At 39.1% G+C, this 23,007-nt stretch overlaps 1 protein-coding gene across 1 annotated transcript in view; it reads right to left on the bottom strand.

The window, feature by feature from the left end:
* The window catches only part of CUNH5orf63 (chromosome unknown C5orf63 homolog), a 27,951-nt gene extending 5,303 nt beyond the window's left edge, over positions 1 to 22,648 (bottom strand). Inside the window, exons 1-3 of the mRNA XM_015811118.1 lie at positions 22,593 to 22,648; positions 8,515 to 8,632; positions 2,930 to 2,986 (exon numbers count right to left, since the gene is read on the bottom strand). Coding sequence (XP_015666604.1) covers positions 2,930 to 2,986; positions 8,515 to 8,625 — 168 coding nt within the window. The 5' untranslated portion in view covers positions 8,626 to 8,632; positions 22,593 to 22,648. The remainder of the gene's footprint in view (positions 1 to 2,929; positions 2,987 to 8,514; positions 8,633 to 22,592) is intronic.
* Positions 22,649 to 23,007: the final 359 nt, after the last annotated feature.

The raw sequence follows: 23,007 nt of genomic DNA, 5'->3' as shown, positions 1-23,007 counted from the left end.
GCCTCCGCTGTCATCGAGGCCGCAGGCCGAGTCCGGACCAGGTCTTCCGCCGGGCCGGATCCAAGGCCGAGTCCAGGCCAGATCTTCCGCCGGGCTCCGGCCTTCGTCCCATCAATATCCTCGCCGGGCCGAGTCCTCCCGTTCGGGGAGTCACACGGCAGGCACCAGGTTACCGGCGAGCTCAGCTCTCCGAATTGGAGTCGCGGTGAAGCCCTCGACCCTCGGGAGGCCCCCCATTTCTGCCGAGGACTCCGCTCCGTCACGGAGCCACCCCCGGTAGGTCCGCCATGCTCTTGATATCACGGGGGAGTCTCTCCCTAAGGTCTCTCTGTTTCTCTTGTTCCAGAATGTATTAAAAATGGTGCATTTTACAGGAATCATGAAGATTGTTAACATACTATTAAAATAAAGAGTGCTTGTAATAAATGTCTATGTTAACCACCAGGTGAAAAGATTTATATAACACCATACTTATCCATCATTATTTGTCCGCTGGTGGATTTTATTTATACAATTCAACAAGAATGATTTACCCATAAGAAGTGTGGGATTATATACATTCATACTAAGTATTAACAGTTTTTTGAAGGTGGCAATAGAAAAATGATTTCACTGGACTAGGCTGTTCTGGGAACTAATGCCTTAAAGCAAATTGGCAGCTGGCGCACAAGTATAATGTCCAGCAGTAACATATTCTCTTTGAGCACTTCTGGAGACCAACTTGACTACAGGTAAACATCGACTTATGACACAATAATTTTATGGCACAAATTATAACTATTGGGAAAGATTTGACTTCTCCCACTATCATGGTCATCACTGGACATTTATCCTACCTTCAATTAATGACTATTCAATACTTCAGAACTTCAGAACTCAGCCTCTTGGGGGGGGGCTAAACTTGAAAGCCTCTATCAGAATCCCTGTGTGGGTTAAAAATTAATGCCACTTTGTTTTGGTGCCTCCAACACTAGATTATTTTGACTGGTTTACCCATAGAAAGTTTATTATGGAATAATCCATGTTGAAAAATACTTTTTTATTCTTTTAGTAAGATACCAAAGATATAGACTAAATTAGTAGACTTACTCAATCTGTGGCATTGCCTACTAAGGACTATACCAGGGGTAGGCAGCCTTGGCTCTTTTATGATTCGTGGACTTCAACTCCCAGAATTCCTGAGCCAGCTGTGCTGGCTCAGGAATTCTGGGAGTTGAAGTCCATGAGTCATAAAAGAGCCAAGGCTGCCTACCCCTGGACTATACTATAAATGGGTCAAGAGGCAGGGAAAGGGCAGGAAAGTTAACAAGATCCTCAAAAACAGGAAGAAAATTGAAAGAACAAAAGGCAGTATATGAAGTGGCGCATAGATATGGCAGAAATAAGGATGATTTGCAGGGACAGAAAGTTATGAAAAATTATACAGAATAGTACTGGCATAAGTTATTTTTAGCTATGCTGCCTTTTCAGTTCCTTATCTTGAGCCTTTAATTTCTTTGGCTTAGTATTTTTTTCATCCTTTTCTGTGTTTTGTATAACTTTGTTTACCTTGAAAAGGAATAATATGATAGGTAACCATATGGAAGCATATAGAATAGTAGAGAAATCCATTTTTAAAAAATCAATTAAGCTTTTCATAACATTATTACTTTGTATTAATTCACTTTTGAAAAAGCCATTTTAAAGTGTTTGCTGAATTAAAACAAACAAACAAATGAATTACATCAGATTGTTTCTTGGCAGTTTATATAATTCAAGCATTTCTCATTTACTGTATTTTGTCCAGATGCTATTGCTGCTTCTGATGTTCCATAGTGGTAAGTTTCTCAGCCATGGCATCTTTACGTTGTGCGGATTTCAGCTCTCAGAATTTCCCAGAATTTCTGGTTAGAAGTTTAACATGGGTTGAACACAGCTACCAGTAATCCTTTTGTTATGGGAAGCTGATGAAATTGTTATTTGTTTACTCAGCACTTGCACAAGTTCTTCTGTACTATATCTCTAGTATTTGAAACATATCAAATCTAGAAAAATTGTAATTTTTTCAGTCAACAATTGAAATAGGCTTTTGTTTGCAATGAAGTGACAGGAAGAAGCAATTCGGTCTTTTACAATATAATTTTTCCAAAATTCTACCCTCTTTAATAATTATCAAGATTACTAATTGTGAGGTTAAATTACAGTGTAAATGCTGTTGCCTGTTTATAGACTACTATCTTCTTTAATAACTTTGATTACTAATGTAATATAGTAAAATAATATAAATGAGCAAATGTCCTCTTGTTAAATTTCAGTGTATAACTCCTCACCCAACTTTTTATCAAATGCCAACATACAGTACATTCAGGCAACCCCATCCTTATCTGAAGATGGGTATCATCAGCATACAGATCATACCTGGTTTCAAATCTACTGATCAACTCCTTCAATAGTTTCATGTAAATATTGAAAACACTGGAGTTGTCTAGCGAGGAGCAATGGCTTCAAACGGTACCATCTAAATGTGCTTGTGCTGAAGGAAAAGAATGATTGCCAAAAAAAGTAGCTACCCTTCCTAGATTTTTTTTAGGCAATGCATATAATTTGGTCAAGCCACCCAGAAGAATGAATGAATGAATGAATAAACCCAGATGACTCATGGTTTCTCTTTTGGATACTGAAGATAATTAATATGACCAATCAAGGCATTTAATTTCTGTAGCCAATTCTGATGCCAGTTTGTAATAGATAAGTACAATTTTCAGTTGCAACAAAAAATGAGAATTGGCTTTATGAAAATCAGTTGTGAAAACTAATTTAAAAAATTGCTAAAAGAAAGAGAAATTGATGCTAATGCATTCATGTCTTTCTGCAAACAGGAATGTTCTGATTCCCCATTTCAAATGTTGCGTGTCGTGTTCTGCTCAAATAAAGGACTGTATTAACCTACCTTGTGTTTATGTGGTTCAAGCATCATTTTGGCTTCTTCACATAAAGGACAGGGATGCTTAAAGAGGGAAGAAAAAAAAAGCAGTAATGAAAAATAGCACACATAAAGCTTGTTAACATGCTCTCAAACATTTTGACAATATTTTTTGGCATAAGTTGACACTGGATTCTGTATCCTGGATTGAAGGGGAAGAATGAGAGAGGCGGCATTGACAGAATTATTTATCCTATTTCAGAAGGCAACCCTGAAAGAGGATAGATAACCTAACCCTGGCATATATCCTTCCAATCTTTATTCCGTCATGTCCTTGTAATGCTGACTTCCAAGGTCATTCTGCTCTGAGCAATGGGAAAGTTGGATTCTTTGAAAATGCCTTCCCCCCTATACCTGCCAGGCCTCTGAACCAATTCCTGGATCAGATACCTGGATAGTCTAAACAGCAGCTATCAGTGAGGGCAGTTGAAGAGCTGCATAATGAAGGAGGAAAGAGAGAGCCAGGTTTTTTGCTGGCACAACTTTTCCTATATGTCTCAGCTCTCAGTACAGATTTAGTGATTCTCTGGAATTGTGATAAATCCAAATCCAAAATGAGCCTGATAATCCATTCTGGCACAAGTGGTTTGTGCAGGTGTATTCAAAGGTAGCCCAGATTTGGATGGTACCAAGCTTCTTTGGAACACAACTTTAGTTATTTCAGAATAATGTTAAAACCCTGACCAAAACGGACCTAACTATCCAATGTTATCAGCTGGCTGGTAACAATTGCTAAGAGAAGAGGAATTCATTGTTTTAATACAGCGCTCGTAAATAAAAACAGCATTATTTGCCAGCATTGTGCCTGTGGCAGAATACACGTTGCCAGAATTATGTTGTCCAGTTTTCTCCCAATTCAAAGACCAGTGGGTAGAACTCAGGATGAGATTCATCATTGCTCTACAGCAAGAACAAATGAAATGAATTCATTTATAGCATCCTGTAACACAGAAGGTACATACAAACACATTTCATTGAGCTCAATAAAGTGTACAAGTAGAATTCAGGCTCTATTTAACTGCAGCTTCTTACGTTTTTTTAAAGACAGATCCTATCTCACATACTATATGGTGGAAAAAAGTGCATGCTAAATATTTAATCCATATCTGCTTTTAGCTTTTAGCATGCTGGCAGGGAACCTGCAGTTCTATAGGTGTTGTTGAACTTCACCTTTCAGCAGTCCCAACCAGCATGGCTAACAATGATGCTAACAGCTTCTAAAAATCCTAGATTTCCATCCATTGAGGCTTTCTCAGAAAACAATAACAGGAGAAGATAGTTCTGGAGAACCAGGTAAGGAAGGAGAGATTTTTTTTCCTTGCCTCATCCACAGCCAACGCTATTATATTTGACAACGTAAGTCCAAGATGAAGAAATATAGCCTTCATGAACATGATTTCAGCTCATAGTGAGGTTAAAATTCACCTTCCTGGGTTATTTTCTCTGGCAGCAAATATAAGTCTGACAGGGCAGGAATTAAGCCCACAAATGACAGAACTCATCTCACCAAGCTTTTTGTGTACTTTTTCAAGGTCAACATGTTCAAACTCTTTCCAGGTAACATCATTATATGTTACTCTTATCACTTCTTGGATTCTATTCAGTAGGCTTCTAACTTGGAGCTGATGCAAGTAATTTAACTGCAAATAACTCTTCTAAGAACTCACAAGAGACTATTTATGTTAATATTAATAAGACTGTTAATTAACCTATCCTTCCCTAAAAGAGTCTGGGTCACTTTGAAAAGGGCCTTTGGATGGCCCTGTACATATATATGTAAAAAGACAGAGGAAAATTTTTTGCTTCGCCAAAAGATGTAGCCATGAACATAAGTCAATACTGTGTTCAATTAGATTTACTCCTTGCCATGCACCAGCATCACTCTAAGTATCTCTTCTAGCACTTTATTTCCAAGTGTCCTTCAGAGAATCAAGGGACTTCTGAGACTGGCATTCAGGGAGAGGATCTTTAGAAGCAATCCTGTCAAGAGCTTTGTTATCCCTACATTCAACTAGGCTCCTGGCAAAACCACCCTTTAGATTGTTGGGACACATCCCCAAGTGCCATCTGGAAGCCATTTAGATTTCTCAAAGGCACTTTCAATGCTGCATGTGTTTGGATCATTTTAACCTACTCTGATCCTTTCCTGTCCCTGCAGTACATCAAAGTCAGCATGAACTACACAGTCCAGGACAGAGAAAAGTTGCCTTTTCTCAAGTGAGATTATCAGTCCACATATAATTTCAAGAAGTTCCAGAAGAATCTAGACCAGTGGTTCTCAACCTTTTTAATGCCACGACCCCAACCGGTCGTAAGTCGAGGACTAAACCGGTCGTAAGTCGAGGACTACCCTACCGGTCGTAAGTCGAGGACTACCCAACCGGTCGTAAGTCGAGGACTTTCCCTGCCTGGGAGCGCCGCGCATGCGTGGTTCCACCCCCTGCACCGGCCGAGGCGTAGCTGACAAGCGGCAGAGACGGAGCAGGCCGACCACCAGCTGGCCCAGCCCAAGGGAGGTAAGGCACCCGCCGGAAAAGGGGGAAAAATGGCGGACAAAAAAATGGCGGACAGCCTTGCTTGGCGACCCCCGTGAAATGGTCGATCAACCCCAAATGGGGTCCCGACCCACAGGTTGAGAACCACTGATCTAGACTGATATTTTGGCAGGTTCTATTCAATTCTACCAATTCTAAGTCAATTCAATATTTTGTATTCCAGGAACACTGATATACCCAGAAAAACCTTCTCTAAGATTCTCTCTTCTCTAAGATAGTTCTCTCTCCCACTGCAATTTTGCTAGAGAACAAACATACCTTCTGGGCATCCATTATTCTTTCTGTGTATTCTTTGTAGCATAATTTTTCTGTTTACTTAAAAACATAATTGGAACTGGATAGAATGGATCCAAAATGAGAATATTACATTAAGCTAATAAAAGGAGCCTGTTTTTTAGTCTGTCTAAGGAACTAATCTTTTCTGCTTTTTGGACAATTTTGAACATTTTGTAAAGAAATGTTTATTTAATAAAGCAAGCCTGCATAAAATGTAATTTATTCTCTTTCTTTTTTTCTTTTTCCTTTCTTTTTCCTTTCTCTTTCTTTCTTTCCTTTCTTTCCTTTTCTTTTCTTCCTTCCTTCCTTTCTTCCTTCCTTCCTTCCTTTCTCTATCATACATCTACTAGATAATGCTTCCTCATCCTATTTTTTTTCTTACAATAGCCATTCTGTGAAGCAGATTGGGCTCAGAAAGAGTGACTGGCGAGCTTTGGTACTGACTGAATTTCATACTGCTAAGACTCAGCATGTGCTATAGCTAAGGCTTTGCAAAACATTATTTCCATAGTTAATAATTACCCCATCCCCCATCATACCATTATTCATAATTTCTTTTCTGTTTAGAGTATAAGCCGCATAGATAACTAGCACTGAAACAACTTTGTTATATTCGAATTACATGTAAGAATAAAAATTTAGCTCAACTTGCCTGAATAAGATCAGCTAAATAAAACAGGCTGAAATCCAATTACATTTTGCATATTTCTTCCCTTTTTAAAATTGTTTATTTCTGAACAGAAACATTTGTCTCACAAATGAACTGAGCTGAGATATTAATTCAGTTATCAAGGGCCATTAAGTAATACTGTAAACAATCAATACATTCTTCACTGTGGGAAGTATAAATCCAATGGCACAAGGGGACAGTGGTATCAAGATACTTAAAGATTTACTTTGTGCCCTTCTTTGCCTTTCTTCCTGTTGGTAATCTGTGGTCACTTTCTTCTCCCTTTCTTCCCAGGCAAACATACAGAGAACACATGCTGTTTGATGCTCTACTCAATAGGACGTAGTTACCTAGGTATTAAAGAGTAGACTCTGCAAATATCTATAAGATATTTCTGCCTTCTGTTGTAGCTATACAAGTAGCTTCAAAAATCATTCAAGTCAGATTTCTGCTCACACAAATACACAGAATGTTTCAACTTCCAATCTTTATGCACTACTGTATATATACATATAGATAGATAGATAGATAGATAGATAGATAGATAGATAGATAGATAGATAGATAGATAGATAGATAATCAGAGCTTGAAATGGTTCAGATCTGAAGACAAAAATGGGTACAAGAGAACATGCCAGGGCACAAGCAAGGTCAGTAATCCTTCAAATCAAACTCAATCTATGAGTTATGAGTAAATTTTGAGGGAGCTTGCCAAGGTCAAGGGACCACAGTGACTGAAGGGTAGGAATTGTAGAGTTTGCATCATCCCAATTCCAAGAAAGGAGGAGCACAACCAACAGGAAGTATAGTCTGCCCACTGTTCTCTTGGAATTTTATTCATGATATGAAATGAACACATCAGCATGATCAATCAATGCTGAAAGTCCAAGAAATCATTCATAATAGGGATTGACCTATTTGGAGAAAGCAGGGAAGGTTTTGCTACACTTGCATCCCTGTATGTTCTAAATCACAGTCCTAGTGCATAATCATATGCAAACTTGACTTAGTATTATATGGGCATATTTGGCTACTGAGGCCAGCTGTTACCATTAAGAAATGAGGCAATTGTCTGAGAGAATAGATGAAGGACCACAATGGTACATCATTAACTGTTCCTTCTGAGCTTCTAGCTACTCTCTGGTCTTGGAACACACACTTGGTAGTCCACAAGACCTGTCCCACATCTTATAAACTAGCCTATTACTGCCAGGTATAGTAAACCATTGCATCTCTTGGACAATGCTGATATTACATTTAGCTATCACTCCGTTGGCTTCTATAGTTAAAAGAGTGAAACACAATATGACATCCTTTGCATCAGGGAGAAATATATTTATTTATTTATGGTAAATTATCTTGGGCTGGTCCAGTTCCTGAGAGGATAAATCCATTTTTTTTAAAAAAGAAACCAAGAAATATAAGGGTAAATCTGTTATTGAATTTCCTAATAATCAACCTGAAGCACAAGTGCCATTTCTTTGGGAACCGTAACTCAGTACTAGAGCTATGGCCTCCTATACAGAATGACCTTATACTGAAGAATCCAGGCTTAGTCAAACTGGAAATATGGAGTAGTAATTCAATAAGACTCTTGATATCTTGGAATACTATAATTAATCAAAATTTTATACAATGTTTGGTATAACGGGATAAATACAGCAATTTCATATGACCAGATAGGCATGAAATGGACATGAGGACCCTTTCTGTTATTTTGCTCAACCTCAACTCCCATTAGCTTTTGCCAGCTTAGGCACATCTGTAATGATGGAAACTGATGTTCAAAAATATTTTGAGAGTCCCAGGTTGCCTGCTTCTGATACAAGCCTAGTATTGTTGAAAGCATTCTACACGTAATAATCTTGCTACTGTCAGAAAACAGCTACATTTTCCTATTTTTATTCTTCCAAGATATGGTTGCAGGATTCTCTCTGAAGTGTTTCTTCAATCTTAGCCATCTTAAGACAAGTGGAGTTTAACTCCCAGAATTCCCTAGCCAGCATGCTAGGGACTATCCTATTTGGTTTACTTGGTCAACTAGTATTTACCTTGGTGAACAATGTTAACACTGGTAGTTTAGCACTGGCTTCACACAACATCCTTTGAAATGATTTTGAATAATTTGTGAGGTGCAAGGTCCAACTCTGAAGCCACAGCATCTTTGCCCTGTTGAAACAATACAATATTCCTCTGAAATTGCACACATGGTACATTTTAATTATTAATCATAATTTATGTATCAGTAGACAGTTCCATGCAAGAGTGATGCCCAAGCAACTGTGTAAAATAAAAATGCAAATGTATGCTATTTTCACCACACTTCTGTGGGACGGAATGTTTATTATTGAACAAGCAGAATTTAAATTTAAGATTACATTTTTCTTGCTGCAAGCTTCTTTTAAATTCATTAACAAAGCACAGTGATAATAAACATATTGCATTGTTTCAAGCAAAAATAAAATAATTTATCAGCAGAATACAAAGTGCTCTATCTTGAACCTCTCTTAATTTAACGAAAGAGTTTTGATAGTTCTTTGAAATGATTCTAATAGACAGCTGCTTTTATATTTCACTGAAATACAAATCAGGTACAGCTAGCTCTCAACTTACCACCACAACTGAGCCCAAAATTTCTGTTGCCAAGTGAGATATTTGTTAAGTGAGTTTTGCCCTATTTTACAACCTTTCTTACCACAGCTGTTAAGTGAATTACTGCAGTTGTTAAGTTAGTAACATGGGTGTTAAGTGAAGCTGGCTTTCCTGTTGAATTTGCCAGTGTCTGAATTTGAATCATGTGACTGTAGGAATGCTGCAACAGCCATAAGTGTGAAAAAAGATCATAAGTAATTTTTTTCAGTGCTGCTGTAATTTTGAATGGTCACTAAATGAACTGTTGTATGTTGAGGACTACCTATATGGCAGCAAGTATGAAAGAAAGAAAGAAAGAAAGAAAGAAAGAAAGAAAGAAAGAAAGAAAGAAAAGCAGACCAGATGAAATTAATCTGTGGTGTTACTTAAAAAGCTTGTAGATAATACGAGAGCAATTTGGAAATAAACCTCCATTTGGATATCAATGATAGACACTCGCAGATACAGAACTTTTATTATACACATTAGAAAACTACTGTACAACATTACACTACTTTTAGACATAATTGCCATTCAAATTGACACACTTGTCATAACGTCTTACAAGGTTTGAAATTCCTTAGTAGTAGTAGTTGCTGGGCTATACGGGGAGTGATCAAAAACAGCCCATCGGAACTGCTTCAAAAGTTCTTGGGTGTGTCTAGCAGTGTGTGGGCAAGCATTATTGTGAACCAACACCACACCGGAAGTGGTGCCATAGAAAATCCCGCCAAATGTGGAGATGCCAAAGGAGTACTGCTAGTGAAGTTCATGGAGCGTGGTTCGACCATCAGTCCAGAAGTCTACTGCGAAACATTATGAAAACTCAGACAAGCCATCCATAACAAGCATTGGGGCATGCTGACTTCCGGTGTAGTGTTGGTTCACGATAATGCTCACCCGCACACCTCTAGACATGCCCAAGAACTTTTAAAGCAGTTCCGTTGGGATTTTTTGATCACCCCCACATAGCCTAGATTTGGCGCTGAGCAGCTACTACTAAGGAATTTCAAACCTTGTAAGAAGTTATGACAAGTGCCTCAATTTGAATGGCGATTATGTCGAAAACTAATGCAATGTTGTCGTTTTTTAATGTGTATTATAAAAGTTCTGTATCTGCAAGTGTCTGTCATTGATAACGAAACGGAGATTTATTTCCGAATTGCCCTCCTATTGCAGGTAAAGAAGCAATGGTTACTTAATATATGAAAATGTTTATTGTAGAATTGTTTAAATATCTTTTCTTTTCTTGAAAACTATCTGAAATCAAATATGCAACGGCACTTTATAAAGGTTATAATTATACTACAAAAGAATTATATTCATTTGCAGTGCAATTCCGTAGATATCTGCCTTGAAATAGGTTCCAATGAATAAGACTTTCCTCTAAGGAAATGTATGTAAGATTTCAATCTCACGGCACAATCTTATTTATTCCTTTGTTTACACGCTGCTTCCCACATTTAAAATAAATATCTTGAAACAATATATTTTATGCCTCTCTATTTGGATGTAAGTCACAGTTTGTCTATTGAGGCATAAATCTTAACAGATATATTTAAGATTGCAGCCTTTTGCAGCCATTCATTTTAGTGGACATAGTCTCTTACTTCAACTGAGATTTTTAGCCTCCCTCTCTTTTATTTTGAAACTCACATTTAAAGCATGTCTAATTCTATGATGGATTATGGCCTATGTCTACTTTTGATAATCACCATCATACAATACAATCTGTAACAAGGATAAATCTAGTTACAGCTCTGGTTTGTATTGACACTGGCATCACAAATGAAATGGATAGGATGGGTGAACAGATTATTAGAACTGTGGATCATGTTAAATTATAGTCCAATTACTCACTGCTCTTTCTCTTCTATCTGGTATAATATATTGTGATATCTTTCTCTCTCTCACACATCATTTTCAAGGGTTTTTAACTGAGAGGTCATGAGGACATGTCTAATGATTTATGCTATTTCTTTATATAACATTTACATATACGTTCAGGTGACCGTAAAATGAAGATTTGCATAATAAGAAAAAGTAAAAAAGATTAATCCTTCTTGAGATGGACGAGAATACCAGAATTTATCAGCAAGTAATATCTGTTCTTTAATAATAACTACCACCACATAAGAACACTTGGAGTCAAGAGTTACAGGGGTCCCATAATATATCTTGATCAGCCTCTATATTAATATTCTTAAGGTACAAAGATCAATATTCTGGGCCCAATTGCTATTCTACAACACTTTGATATTGTTCTAATTGCATAAAAAGTAAACATTTAGCCACATTTAACAATGAACTAAACATATGAACAGTCTACACTTTTAAAAGACACTTTTATTGGAAGAGAAATTTCTCAGACATATTTGGTCCTCAAGGATTAAATAGGCCAAATACAAGTGATATTCAAGAAATTCAAATAGATTGGATACATGGCATTACTAACATAATATTAAGAACTAATTGATTTTAGTTTATATAACATGTTGGATAGAAGTAAAATTATAATGAGACATCATTATAAGGGTAAAAATTAAACTGTAGTATAATTCTTGTTCATAGCCTTAGTAGACTAAATATATAAACCATCTGTCATTTAGTGAGACAAATTTTTTAAAGTTGAAATAATCTTTTACTGCTTTGGCAGTTGCTTTAGATACACAAAACCCAACTTTAGGCAGTTCCCCAAAATCCCAATGCACAACCAAGCTATATAGAAATTCATATCAAACGCAGTGGTTATAAGAATATGGTGAGTTTGAAAAAAGGGCCCATGAAGAAAGCAAGAAAAGAGACTTCTAGGAAGAAAAATGAAAATGAAAACACAGAGACAAAAAGGCAAAAGTGGAGGAACAAAAAATGAAGATCACCAAAAGCAAAATCTAGACAGTAATAACAAAGAAGTCACTTTGCCACCATCAAGGATTTTCGCCTTGGATTTGGCTTGTAACCAAAGGCGGATAGAAGTACTACTTGGAAACACAATCTTTTTTTCCCACTGAGAGTATCTTAGTCTTAGAATTCTTTCTTCAGAGATGTCTTTGGGAGAGTAGTAATATAAACTTCATAGTCAGGCAAAAATAATTTTATTTACCTGGGCAGGTTGAATATATTGGAAGTTTATTATTATGGATCTTAGTCATTGTTCGGTATTTACTTTCAATAGAATTTTTTACTATTATTATTATTATTATTATTATTATTATTATTATTATTATTATGCACCACACTGAAATCTAAAAAGGATATAAGTGGGGATATAGGAACATTTAAATAGGCAAATAAAGCATGAAAAAATGAAGATCATAAGTTCCTACGCAAGTAGAGCTTTTATAAAAGCACTGGAATGTTAAAAGCAAAACCAGAACAATTATGTATTATAAATAATTATAAATGAAAAGCAATAGTTGTTTATGTAGATAGTTTGACTCAGCCTTGAACTGCCTCTTATCACATGATCCTCACCTTTCAGGATCTGTTTTACACAAATGTTAGATACAATTATCGTTGACTTAACTGTGATGAACCCACAGCACTGTCTCCATCCAAGCTGCTCTAAGATTTGCGGCAATTTCATACACTTCATCATTTTATTGAAAAGGGGGGTGGCGGCAGGGAAACAGACTACCACTGGTGTATTTATTGATTCACAGGCTGCCTTTCAATTCATATTTAATACTGATGGCAGCTAATAGAAACCAGTTTTGACTGTTCATCTAAAGGGAGAGATTAACTGCAACACCCTAGAATAAATTGGGCACCCTCTAGCAGTGTGGACATCAGTTCCCAGAATTCCTCTACCATTATGCAAACTGGGTAAGATTTCTGGGAGTTGAAATTCTAGACATCGAGATGTTTCCCAGGTTGGGAAAGATATTTCCTGTCTGTTATCTGGATCCTGGGAACATAACTGTGTTCCGTTTAAACATGGAGAGGTAATATAATTCTAAGAAAAACATGCAAATATATATTAAAAAAACCCTGCAATGTATTAATTGCTAAAGAAACCAACTGTGAAGAAAGACTGTTAATACTTAGAGTACCGAGTAAGAATTATTTTACTAATTTAGCTCGAGTATCATTTAACCTTGTTTTATAAGGTACTTTCAATTTTAATTCTGAATATATATGGATAAAGTGTGTTATAAATCTCAATTAACATAAAACAACACCTGCAGGGGCTGCTGGCATCTTTCTATCATTTATCATTTTGGAAAACAAACATAACATTCATCATACAAACATAATTCAGAATGGGAAAAAAAACCTCTTGGCCAGTGCTATATTCCAGGAAGAAGAGCAAAGCAATAAATCCCCTTTTATATTATTAAATAAGAACAGCCAAGTACAATTTAGACGAATTAATTGTCTGTAATATTAAGAGATAAATATGTCTAATTTCTCAGTTGCCAATTTTTAATTAGGATTTTTTTAAAAAAACAACATTTCCAGACCTATAAACTAATGGCTGTTACAGCTCCAAACACCAATGATAAAAATAAAGATGCCCTCAATTCAAGCTTGAATCTTCATGACAGCAACTCTGCTGTTTTCTTGACAGCACAATAGATGCAATTTGACACTGTTTTTCAAAGACATTTCCTGACTTTTCTTTCTACTCAGTAACCCTGCAGTAGACTGACCTTACTTAGCTTCTGATATAAGCCAGGTATGTCTAGGACCTACCAGCTGCTTAAGTGTGGCATATTTACCAATACTTTATTAATTACAATGCCTGGGATTGGGCATTTTTTTTCTTTTTTATAAAATCTCATCTGTATTACTATGGTACATAGCTAGAGCCAAAGACTTGACTGGTAGTCCAACTTTTTGAAATGCATATTAATAACATTTGAAGCATACAGAAGCTATCAGATATCATAACCGCAAGTTCACTTAAGAGATTTCATCAACTAAAGTCACCAATATCTTTCTTACCCAACTCTTTCTCAAATGGTCAATTTCATCAGGAAACTAACCAGAAAAACAAAAAGGAATTATGACTATGGGGAATTGCAAACAGCCATAAATGCAGGGCAGTTTCTGAGCACTCAAAATGTAAGTCACATGATTGATGGGCAGACATTGTAACTTCAGAACAAAGATATAAGTAGCTGTTGGGGGGGGGGTCTGTTGTAACTTTAAACGGTCACTAAACAACTGGTTGTAAGTATAAATTGTTTATCCCTGCTCTTGTGTTATCTCTGAATTAAGTCCATAAACACTATAACTAAAGTAATACTTTTTTGATACCCTGAAGAATTGCAATCTAAAACATGAGAATTAAAATCCTATTTATTGCCACCTCTGATAGTGAAGCAGCAACCTGTTCACTACTATTCCTCTTCAGAGAATGATACAACAAATGTCAAGTCACATATTACATAGCAGAAATGACATACACTAGTCCAGGGGTAGGCAACCCAAAACACTCAAAGAGCCACTTGGACCCATTTCCCACCAAAAACAAAACACTGGGAGCCGCAAAACCCTTTTGATATCTAAAATGAAGATAACACGGCATATATCCTTTTTTACCTTTAATATATACAAGATACTCTCAATCTTACACGGGAAAAGACCCGAATACGCCAAGACCTGCATACATACATACATACATATATACTAAAGGTAAAAAAGGATTTATGCCGTGTTATCTTCATTTTAGATGTCAAAAGGGTCTCTCTCTCCCTCCCTCCCTCCCTCTCACTCTTTCCTCTCTCTCTTTCTCCCTTTCCTCTCTCTTTCTCTTTCCTCTTTCCTCTCTCTCTCTCTCTTTCCTCTCCCCTTAAGATCTCTGGTTGCCCCTTTCAGTGACTCTGGGCAGCTTACAGTTCAGAAAGAATTTGGGCAAGCGGCGTTTTGAAGGTTAGGCCGGGGCTCGGTCGGGCCTTCGCGGGGCGCAATTAGGGGCAGCTCCACAGAGTCCCGGGCGCCTGACTCACCGAGGAAGCCGGCCGGGAGCCCACAATTAGTGGGCTCGCCAGGACGCGGCTGACGTGGACAGCCCCACGGCGGTCAGGTGGCCCCCGAGCTCTCCGCCATGCCGGCCGGAATTCCAGGCCAGCTGGCCATGGGGCGGGAGCGGCTCCCTCACTGGGGCCGCTCGACCTCCCCGGCCAGCTGGCCGTCCCAGCTTTTCCAGGGCCAAATCCTGCAGGAGGGCGAGCCGGGCCAGGCTGGGCGGCGGGAAAGGAGGTGCGCTGTAATTCGCACTGGGGTGGGGGCGCTCCTGGTCCAGAGGAGCGCCCCCACCCCAGTGGACGGGGGGCTGGGAGGGGGAAGCCCCTTCCGATGCCCGGAAAGCAGCATTTCCTCTCCTGCTCCGGGTGTGGAAAAATGGGCGGAGGTCCCTGGAAGGCCAAGCGTGGGGGGGGGCAGGAGGCAGCAGAAGGCACCCGGGGCACCACGGACTGGCCCGGGGAGATGAGTGGCCAGCTCGGCTGCCCAGGGAGTGGCCCAGGGACGGCCCAGGGAGCGATGCCCCCGCCGGCCTTCGCCCCAGCCAGGACTGCCGCCCGGCTCAGGCAGACACGTGGCTGGCTCAGCTGCCACGGAGCGGCCTGGGGACAGCCCAGGGAGCGATGCCCCAGCCAGGACTGCTGCCTGGTACAGGTAAGCTGGGGGACGTGCCACCTGTCCCGCGGCCACTTCACAGGGGTGCTCTGCCGACTCGGAGCCCCCCTCCCCCCGCCACTGACCCTCCATCTCCGGTGCTGCTTGGCCAATGGTCGCGCCAGCTGGGCATCGCAGGGGCTGCTCTCCCTCAGGGCTGTGGCTTGTGGGAAGGCTGGCCCGGTCAGCAGAGGCTCTGGCAGGCCGCTTCCAGCGGGGATCCCAGGGCTTCCCCGCGCGGCTCCCCAGCCACGTGTGCCTCGGACAGGGCCAGCTCAGGAAAGGGACTTCCTGGCTGCCCTTCTCCCAGGGGGCGGGGCACCCAGGCTCAGGGCCAATCAGAAGCCCTGTGAGGGGGCAAGTCCGCATGAGAGAAAGAGAGAGAGGGGGAAAGTGCAAGTGCCTCTCTCTCTCTCTTCTTGTCTCTGTCTGCAAATGGTGGAGGAGGCTCCGGAGCCGCAGGGGATGGCTCAAAGAGCCGCATGTGGCTCCGGAGCTGTGGGTTGCTGACCTGTGTACTAGTCTATACCCAATCAATATGGAGCGTGCATAGATCTGCTATAAACAAACATCATTTGATCAGGAACAATGGCCCTCAGTTATTGCACATTGTACAAAATACTTTTGGGAGATGGAGATTACACTGATTATTGCTATATTTGGCCTGTAAAAATATGGATAATCACTAGATGGAAACAAGTTTTTATTTTCTAACCTTATAGATGTCCTAACATTGATGAATGTGTTATGGAAATATAAATTCTCCTTTTCAGAGAATTCAGGAAAAGCCCTGCTAATGACTGAATAAAAGACAAAAGTTTATACTAAATTACTAAGACTGTTATACAGAGTATTTTGGCTGAATTAATTTGGGGCTCAGCAAAGTTTAAAGATTAATGAAAGACACCATACGATATTTATTTCTATTTTGTGATACTTCAAGGTCATTCTAGTTAGATATAATATGATCAAACGTAAAATCTAAAAAAAAGAATAGAAAGTTATTCATTGGAACAATTAAAAGAATCATTTATTATACAATGATCAGTTGATCCATTCATATTTCATAGCAAGAAAATAGTGATATAAAACACAATGTTTTACTATAATTTAAAGAATAAAAATTAAAATGTTCCATGAATTTAACCACAAAATTATTATATAATTAATAATCTATTAAACAGATCCTCTATTTTACCTGCTAGCTCCTCTTTTCTTGAATAATAAATCAGAAGCACACTCTTTTAAGCTTCTCTACAATTATTTTCATCATTCCATTCAGTCCTACTTCTGCAGCTCAGAACTTCCTCTTCTTGGAAAGATTTACTTCTACTTTCCTTTAGCAGATCTGAACAGATTATAATTTTGCTATGATATGTGACCTTTTTAATCAATTTCCCTACACATAGACACATATATACTCCCATACTCACTTCTTGGGATTTAAAATATGGTTGGTGTTTCACATCCAAATTTAAAAATCAATTTTATCTTTTGAGGAAGAGAATGTAAAGGCACACTAACTTCTAATATTACCATGCAAAAAAAAAAAGTTTGTTGCAGCTGGTCTTATAAACTATATTTTAATCTGTTAGCAGCATTTAAACCATGGTTTTCCATTTCAGATGTCTCAGCAAGGCTGAGCTAATGAAGGATAAGGACTCAAATGTCTATACACCAATGCACAGAGTATGAACAGCAAACAGGGTGAACTAGAAATTCAGGTCAATGAAGGCAGATATGATATTGTTGCCATTACAGAAACATGGTGGGATGAAACCCACAAATGGAACACACAGCTAGAGGGATTTAAATTATTTAAAAGAAACAGACCAAATAAAAGAGGAGGTGGAGTTGCTCTCTATATAAGAAATAACTACATCTCCACAGAAATAGAGCATAACAATGACAAAAATTGTCTTGAATGCATTTGGGTCAATATAAAAGGGAGAAAAAATGACATTGCCATAGGTGTATACTATAGGCCACACAACCAGAGGAAATAGATGAACTTTTTGCTAGTCAGCTAACTAAGGTATGTAGGAAGCACATAACCATAGTAATGGGGGACTTTAATTACCCTGACATCAACTGGGAGACAAACTCTGCACCAAGTGGAAGATCAAACAGTTTCCTGACAAACCTAGCAGACAACTATGTCTCCCAAAAAGTAGAGAAGGGAACTAGGTGATTAGCCATTTTGGATCTAATTCTCACTAACAGAGATGAAATGATAGAAGGTGTTGAAGCCACAGGAACCTTGGAAGGTAGTGATCATGCAATATTGGAATTCAACATTATGGAAGCACAAGCAATAGAATATAGTCAAACTAGAGTCTTGGACTTCAAGAGAGCTAATTTCAATAAACTTAGAGAGGGCTTGGGAAGGATTCCATGGATGAGAATCCTCCAGGGGAAAACAACGCAAGAAGCTTGGGAAATTTTGAAAAGCAAGATAATAGAAGCCCAGTCTAGCTCAATACCAACAAAGAAGAAAAATAACAGCTCTCAAAAGAAACCAGCATGGCTGCATAAAGAACTCTCTGACAAATTGAAAGATAAAAAGGACAAGTATAGAAAGTGGAAAGAGGGGCACATAACTAAATCAGAATATCAACAAATAGCCCGGGCCTGCAAAGATGAAGTGAGGAAAGCCAGGCTCAAAATGAACTAAAGCTTGCGACCAAGGTCAAAAATAACAAAAAAAAGCTTCTTTCAACATGTAAAAAACAAGAAAAAAGTGAAGGAAACGATTGGTCCATTAGTGGGTGAAAGTGGTAAAAAGGTGACTAGCAATAGGGAGAAAGCAGAACTATTTAACTTGTTTTTTGCATCTGTCTTTACACAAAGGGAAAAAAACAGACCAACCTATCAAAATTAGTGCCATAAAAATCAGTATAGAAACACAAGTTAAGATAGGCAAGAAAATGATGTGAGCACCTGTCCAGCCTAGACGAGTTCAAATCACCAGGACCAGATGGATTACACCCTAAGGTTCTCAAGGAACTGGCAGATGTGATCTCAGAACCACTGAACTATATTTTTCAAAGATCTTGGAGCACTGGGGAACTACCAAAGGACTGGAAAAGAGCTGATGTTGTTCCCATCTTCAAAAAAGGAAAAATAATGGATCCAGGAAATTACAGACCTATCAGCCTGACCTCAATACCTGGGAAGATTCTGGAAAAGATAATCAAACAATGAATCAGCGAACACCTAGATGCAAACAAAGTCATTACTAAAAGCCAACCAGATCATGCCAGACAAACCTTATTGCATTCTTTGACCAAGTGACAAAATTAGTGGATCAGAGGAATGCTGTGGATATAATTTACTTGGACTTCAGTAAGGCATTTGATAAAGTAGATCACAACCTACTACTCAATAAGATAGAAAAATGTGGGTTAGACAGCATCACCACAAGATGGATTCATAGCTGGCTGACCGGCCGTACTCAGAATGGAACTGCATCTACATGGAGGGAAGTGTGTAGTGGGGTGCCCCAGGGCTCTATTCTAGGCCCAGTGCTCTTCAACATCTTCATCAATGATTTGGACGTGGGGATAGATGGGGAACTCATCAAATTTGCGGATGACACCAAGCTGGCAGGAATAGCCAACACTCCAGAAGACAGGCTTAAGATACAGGAGGACCTGGACAGACTTGAACACTGGGCGCTATCTAACAAAATGAAATTCAATGGTGAAAAAAGTAAGGTTCTACATTTAGGCAAGAAAAACCAAATGTACAGGTATAATATAGGGGGTACCTTGCTCAATAGTAGTAACTGTGAGAGGGATCTCGGAGTCCTAGTGGACAATCACTTAAATATGAGCCAGCAGTGTGCTGCAGCTGCCAAAAAAGCCAACACAGTGTTGGGCTGCATTAACAGAGGGATAGAATCAAGATCACGTGAAGTATTAATACCACTTTACAATGCCTTGGTAAGGCCACACTTGGAATACTGCATCCAGTTTTGGTCACCACAAAGTAAAAAAGATGCTGAGACTCTAGAAAGAGTACAGAGAAGAGCAACAAAGATGATTAGGGTACTGGAGGCTAAAACATATAAGGAACGGTTGCTGGAATTGGGTATGTCTAGTTTAACGAAGAGAAGGACGAGGGAGGATATGATAGCAGTGTTCCAATATCTCAGGGGCTGTCACAAAGAAGAGGGAGTCAAGCTATTCTCCAAGGCGCCTGAAGGCAGGACAAGAAGCAACGGATGGAAACTGATCAAGGAGAGAAGCAACCTAGAACTAAGGAGAAACTTCCTGACAGTTAGAACAATTAACCAGTGGCACAACCTGCCTCCAGAAGTGGTGAATGCTCCAACACTGGAAGTTTTTAAGAAGAGACTGGACAGCCGTTTGTCTGAAATGGTGTAGGGTTCCTGCCTGAGCAGGGGGTTGGACTCGATGACCTCCAAGGTCCCTTCCAACTTTATTATTATTATTATTATTATTATTATTATTATTATTATTATTATTATTATTATTACCATGCAGTCTAATAAATCATGACTATTATACCTAAGCTTGGCTACAATTTTTCTTATTTCATCATCAACCCAGCTTGTTGTGATTCCCAGATCTGCTTTGGAAGCAAGCCAAATGTTCTTTAGTCAGGCCAATCTACAATTCTTAATTTATCCCCCACACTTCTGAACTGAGAACTTGATTATTGCTTCTGTTCAAGGGTTGGTCCTACCATGAAGTAGAATAAGGTTGGTCCTACCATGAAGTAGATTATTGCTTCTGTTCAAGGGTTGGTCCTACCATGAAGTAGAATAAGGTAGCTGCTCTTCTGCCTTTGCACTTTTCTTTTTCTTTTCCTTGTTTTTCTATACTTTTATGTTACAATAATAAAAAAATTAGAAGTGAAATAGAAAACAATAGCTGCCGCAGTTAGCAGATTCTGAAAAATAGTGAATTATTTGGTATTATTGTAATAGCAATAGGAATAGCACTTAGACTTGTATACCGCTTCATAGTACTTTACAGCACTCTCTAAACAGTTTACAAGTCAGCATATTGCCCCCAACAATCTGGGTCCTCAGTTTACCGACCTCGGAAGGATGGAAGGCTGAGTCAACCTTGAGCTAGTTAGCAATCGTGGCAATCAGCAGAGTCAGCCTGCAATACTGCATTCTAACCACTGCACCACCATGGCTCTTCCAGTAGTGTTACTGTCAATGGTTAGGACAGGGGTACCCAATCCCCAGGCCGTGGCCCACTACTGGACCACGCCCATTCACAACCGGGCCGCAGGAGCGGTTGGCGATTGTGTATTTGCGCACAGCTCCACTTGCGTGCACAGCTCCATTTGGGCAAGCAGTGGGCACACATGCCCGCTGCTTGCACAAATGGAGCTAGTGTGCACGCTCACCTGCCACTCACATGGAACCATTCCCTCTCCCCCCCCCCCCCCCCAGTCCACCAAGCTGAAATGGTTGGTCATTGCTGGGTTAGGACATATGATTGCTGGGTTTCTATTCCCATATGCTAAAAAAAAACTTGACTAGAAGAGTACAGGATGCTTGGCCTCAGACAGCAAAATGTCTTTACTGTTAATTCCTAAGAAAAAGGAATAGCTTTTTTTGTTTACATTGTCAGTGCTGAAAGGGGATTTTATTTATGACGAACTAGTGGACTACAGCTTCCTCTATTCTTTAGAAAATGGAGAAAAAATCCATTGCTGCTACTGATTTATTTCTAAATTCAAGATTTCTGGTAACTACCAAGTAACCAGGTCCTGGTAATTCATTGCCATAACTATGGGAAGAACTGTTCTAATTTAAAGATATTAAAAGTATTTGAAGTTGAGTAGTTTGTGGTTCCACATGCTATAAGAACCAGCCATCCTCTTAGCTTTATTCTGTTGTCCAGAAGGTCATTATACTTAAGCTATAATATAGTTTGTTACATATCTCGCAATGTTGGAATTGATTGATTGAACTTTTTAGTCCGACCCAGTCTACCATTACCACCGCAGCCACACCCACCCAATGGGCCACATACACCCAATGGGCCACGATACATAAGTGGGTTTTAGGTTGCAGTATGGGCACTTGGTCTCTAAAAGGTTCGCCATCACTGCTCTAGACTGTGGATAATAAACGATTCAAACTGCTTATATTAAGATATCTGTGTTACCAACTTTTCCATTTTATTCTTGAACCCTAAGCCAACATGAATTGAGCATTGCTTTACAATAGAAACTAGCCTAATCAAAGAAAATGTACAGGTCAGGAGGATGTACAGGTCAGGAGGAAATCTAAGTTTCTTCCCACAACTGCTGTTTTATTAATTTAAAAGCAACACATCTCAGAATGATGAAATGACTTAAAAATAAATAGTAGTATTTTATTGTTTTAATAGTTCCAGTCATAGATCTTCTTCTGATCTGTACATTTTCTTGATCAGGCTAGAACCTATTGGAAAATGCAATACTCAAGTTGTTGTATCAGGATACAGGAACAGAACTGGAAAAGTTGGCAAGACCAGCTATTGTTATCACCGCCTTTTCTAAGCAGCTATCCAAATTTTAACCATGGGTTATCAATGGTATGCATCGAGACCGACTTGTTTTTATTAATTTGTAAAAATAATAAAGGTGGGGTACAAATAAATAGATGGACACGTTATGCCAAAAAAAAACAAAAAACAGGCAATATAGCAAGCCATTATGCGGCTGGCTAGGGAATTGTGTTGAAGTCACCGATCTAAATGTCGATTAGGTTGAAAAACACTGGATTAAAGCAAGAGAAACCTGCAAATTCACACATCGTCTAGATTAGAAACTAGCAGTGGAGTCTGAACAGCGTTAGCTGCATTCTTAGAAAATAACGAGTCCTTCCTTTCAAAAGACCAACCTTTCACAGCTGAATCCGTTCCAGTCCCAAGCAGCGAGCGATCGCTGCTCTCTTTGTTCAACTTCCTGCAAACCACATAGAGATACAAATTAGTGTAGAGTCACCCTCTTCCCTTTTCTACTTCAATGGACGTACGTCTCTGAAGTTGTAGCGTTAGAGGATTTCTGTGGGGCTGTGATTTAAAGTTGCTTTTTGAAGAGTCCCTGTACAATTTTGTTTCCAATTGCAAACTTGCCCCGCGAAGACGCTGATGTGATGGCGGTTGTAGTTGCGACTGTTGTGTTGTTATGTCCATATTAATGAGACGCCTTCTTCAAAACAACTTCCAACACTTTAAGTAATACTGGGCTGACTTTCGAAAACATCCCAAAAGAAGACAATGGCATGGAAAGCATGGGTTTGACTCCAGGAGAGT

This window comes from Protobothrops mucrosquamatus, unplaced genomic scaffold (genome assembly GCF_001527695.2).
Source record: "Protobothrops mucrosquamatus isolate PMUCROS unplaced genomic scaffold, P.Mucros_1.0 scaffold_46, whole genome shotgun sequence".
Taxonomy (NCBI): Eukaryota; Metazoa; Chordata; class Lepidosauria; order Squamata; family Viperidae; genus Protobothrops; species Protobothrops mucrosquamatus.
Note: the sequence above shows the minus strand (reverse complement) of the source record. Positions and strands in the feature narration are given on the sequence as shown.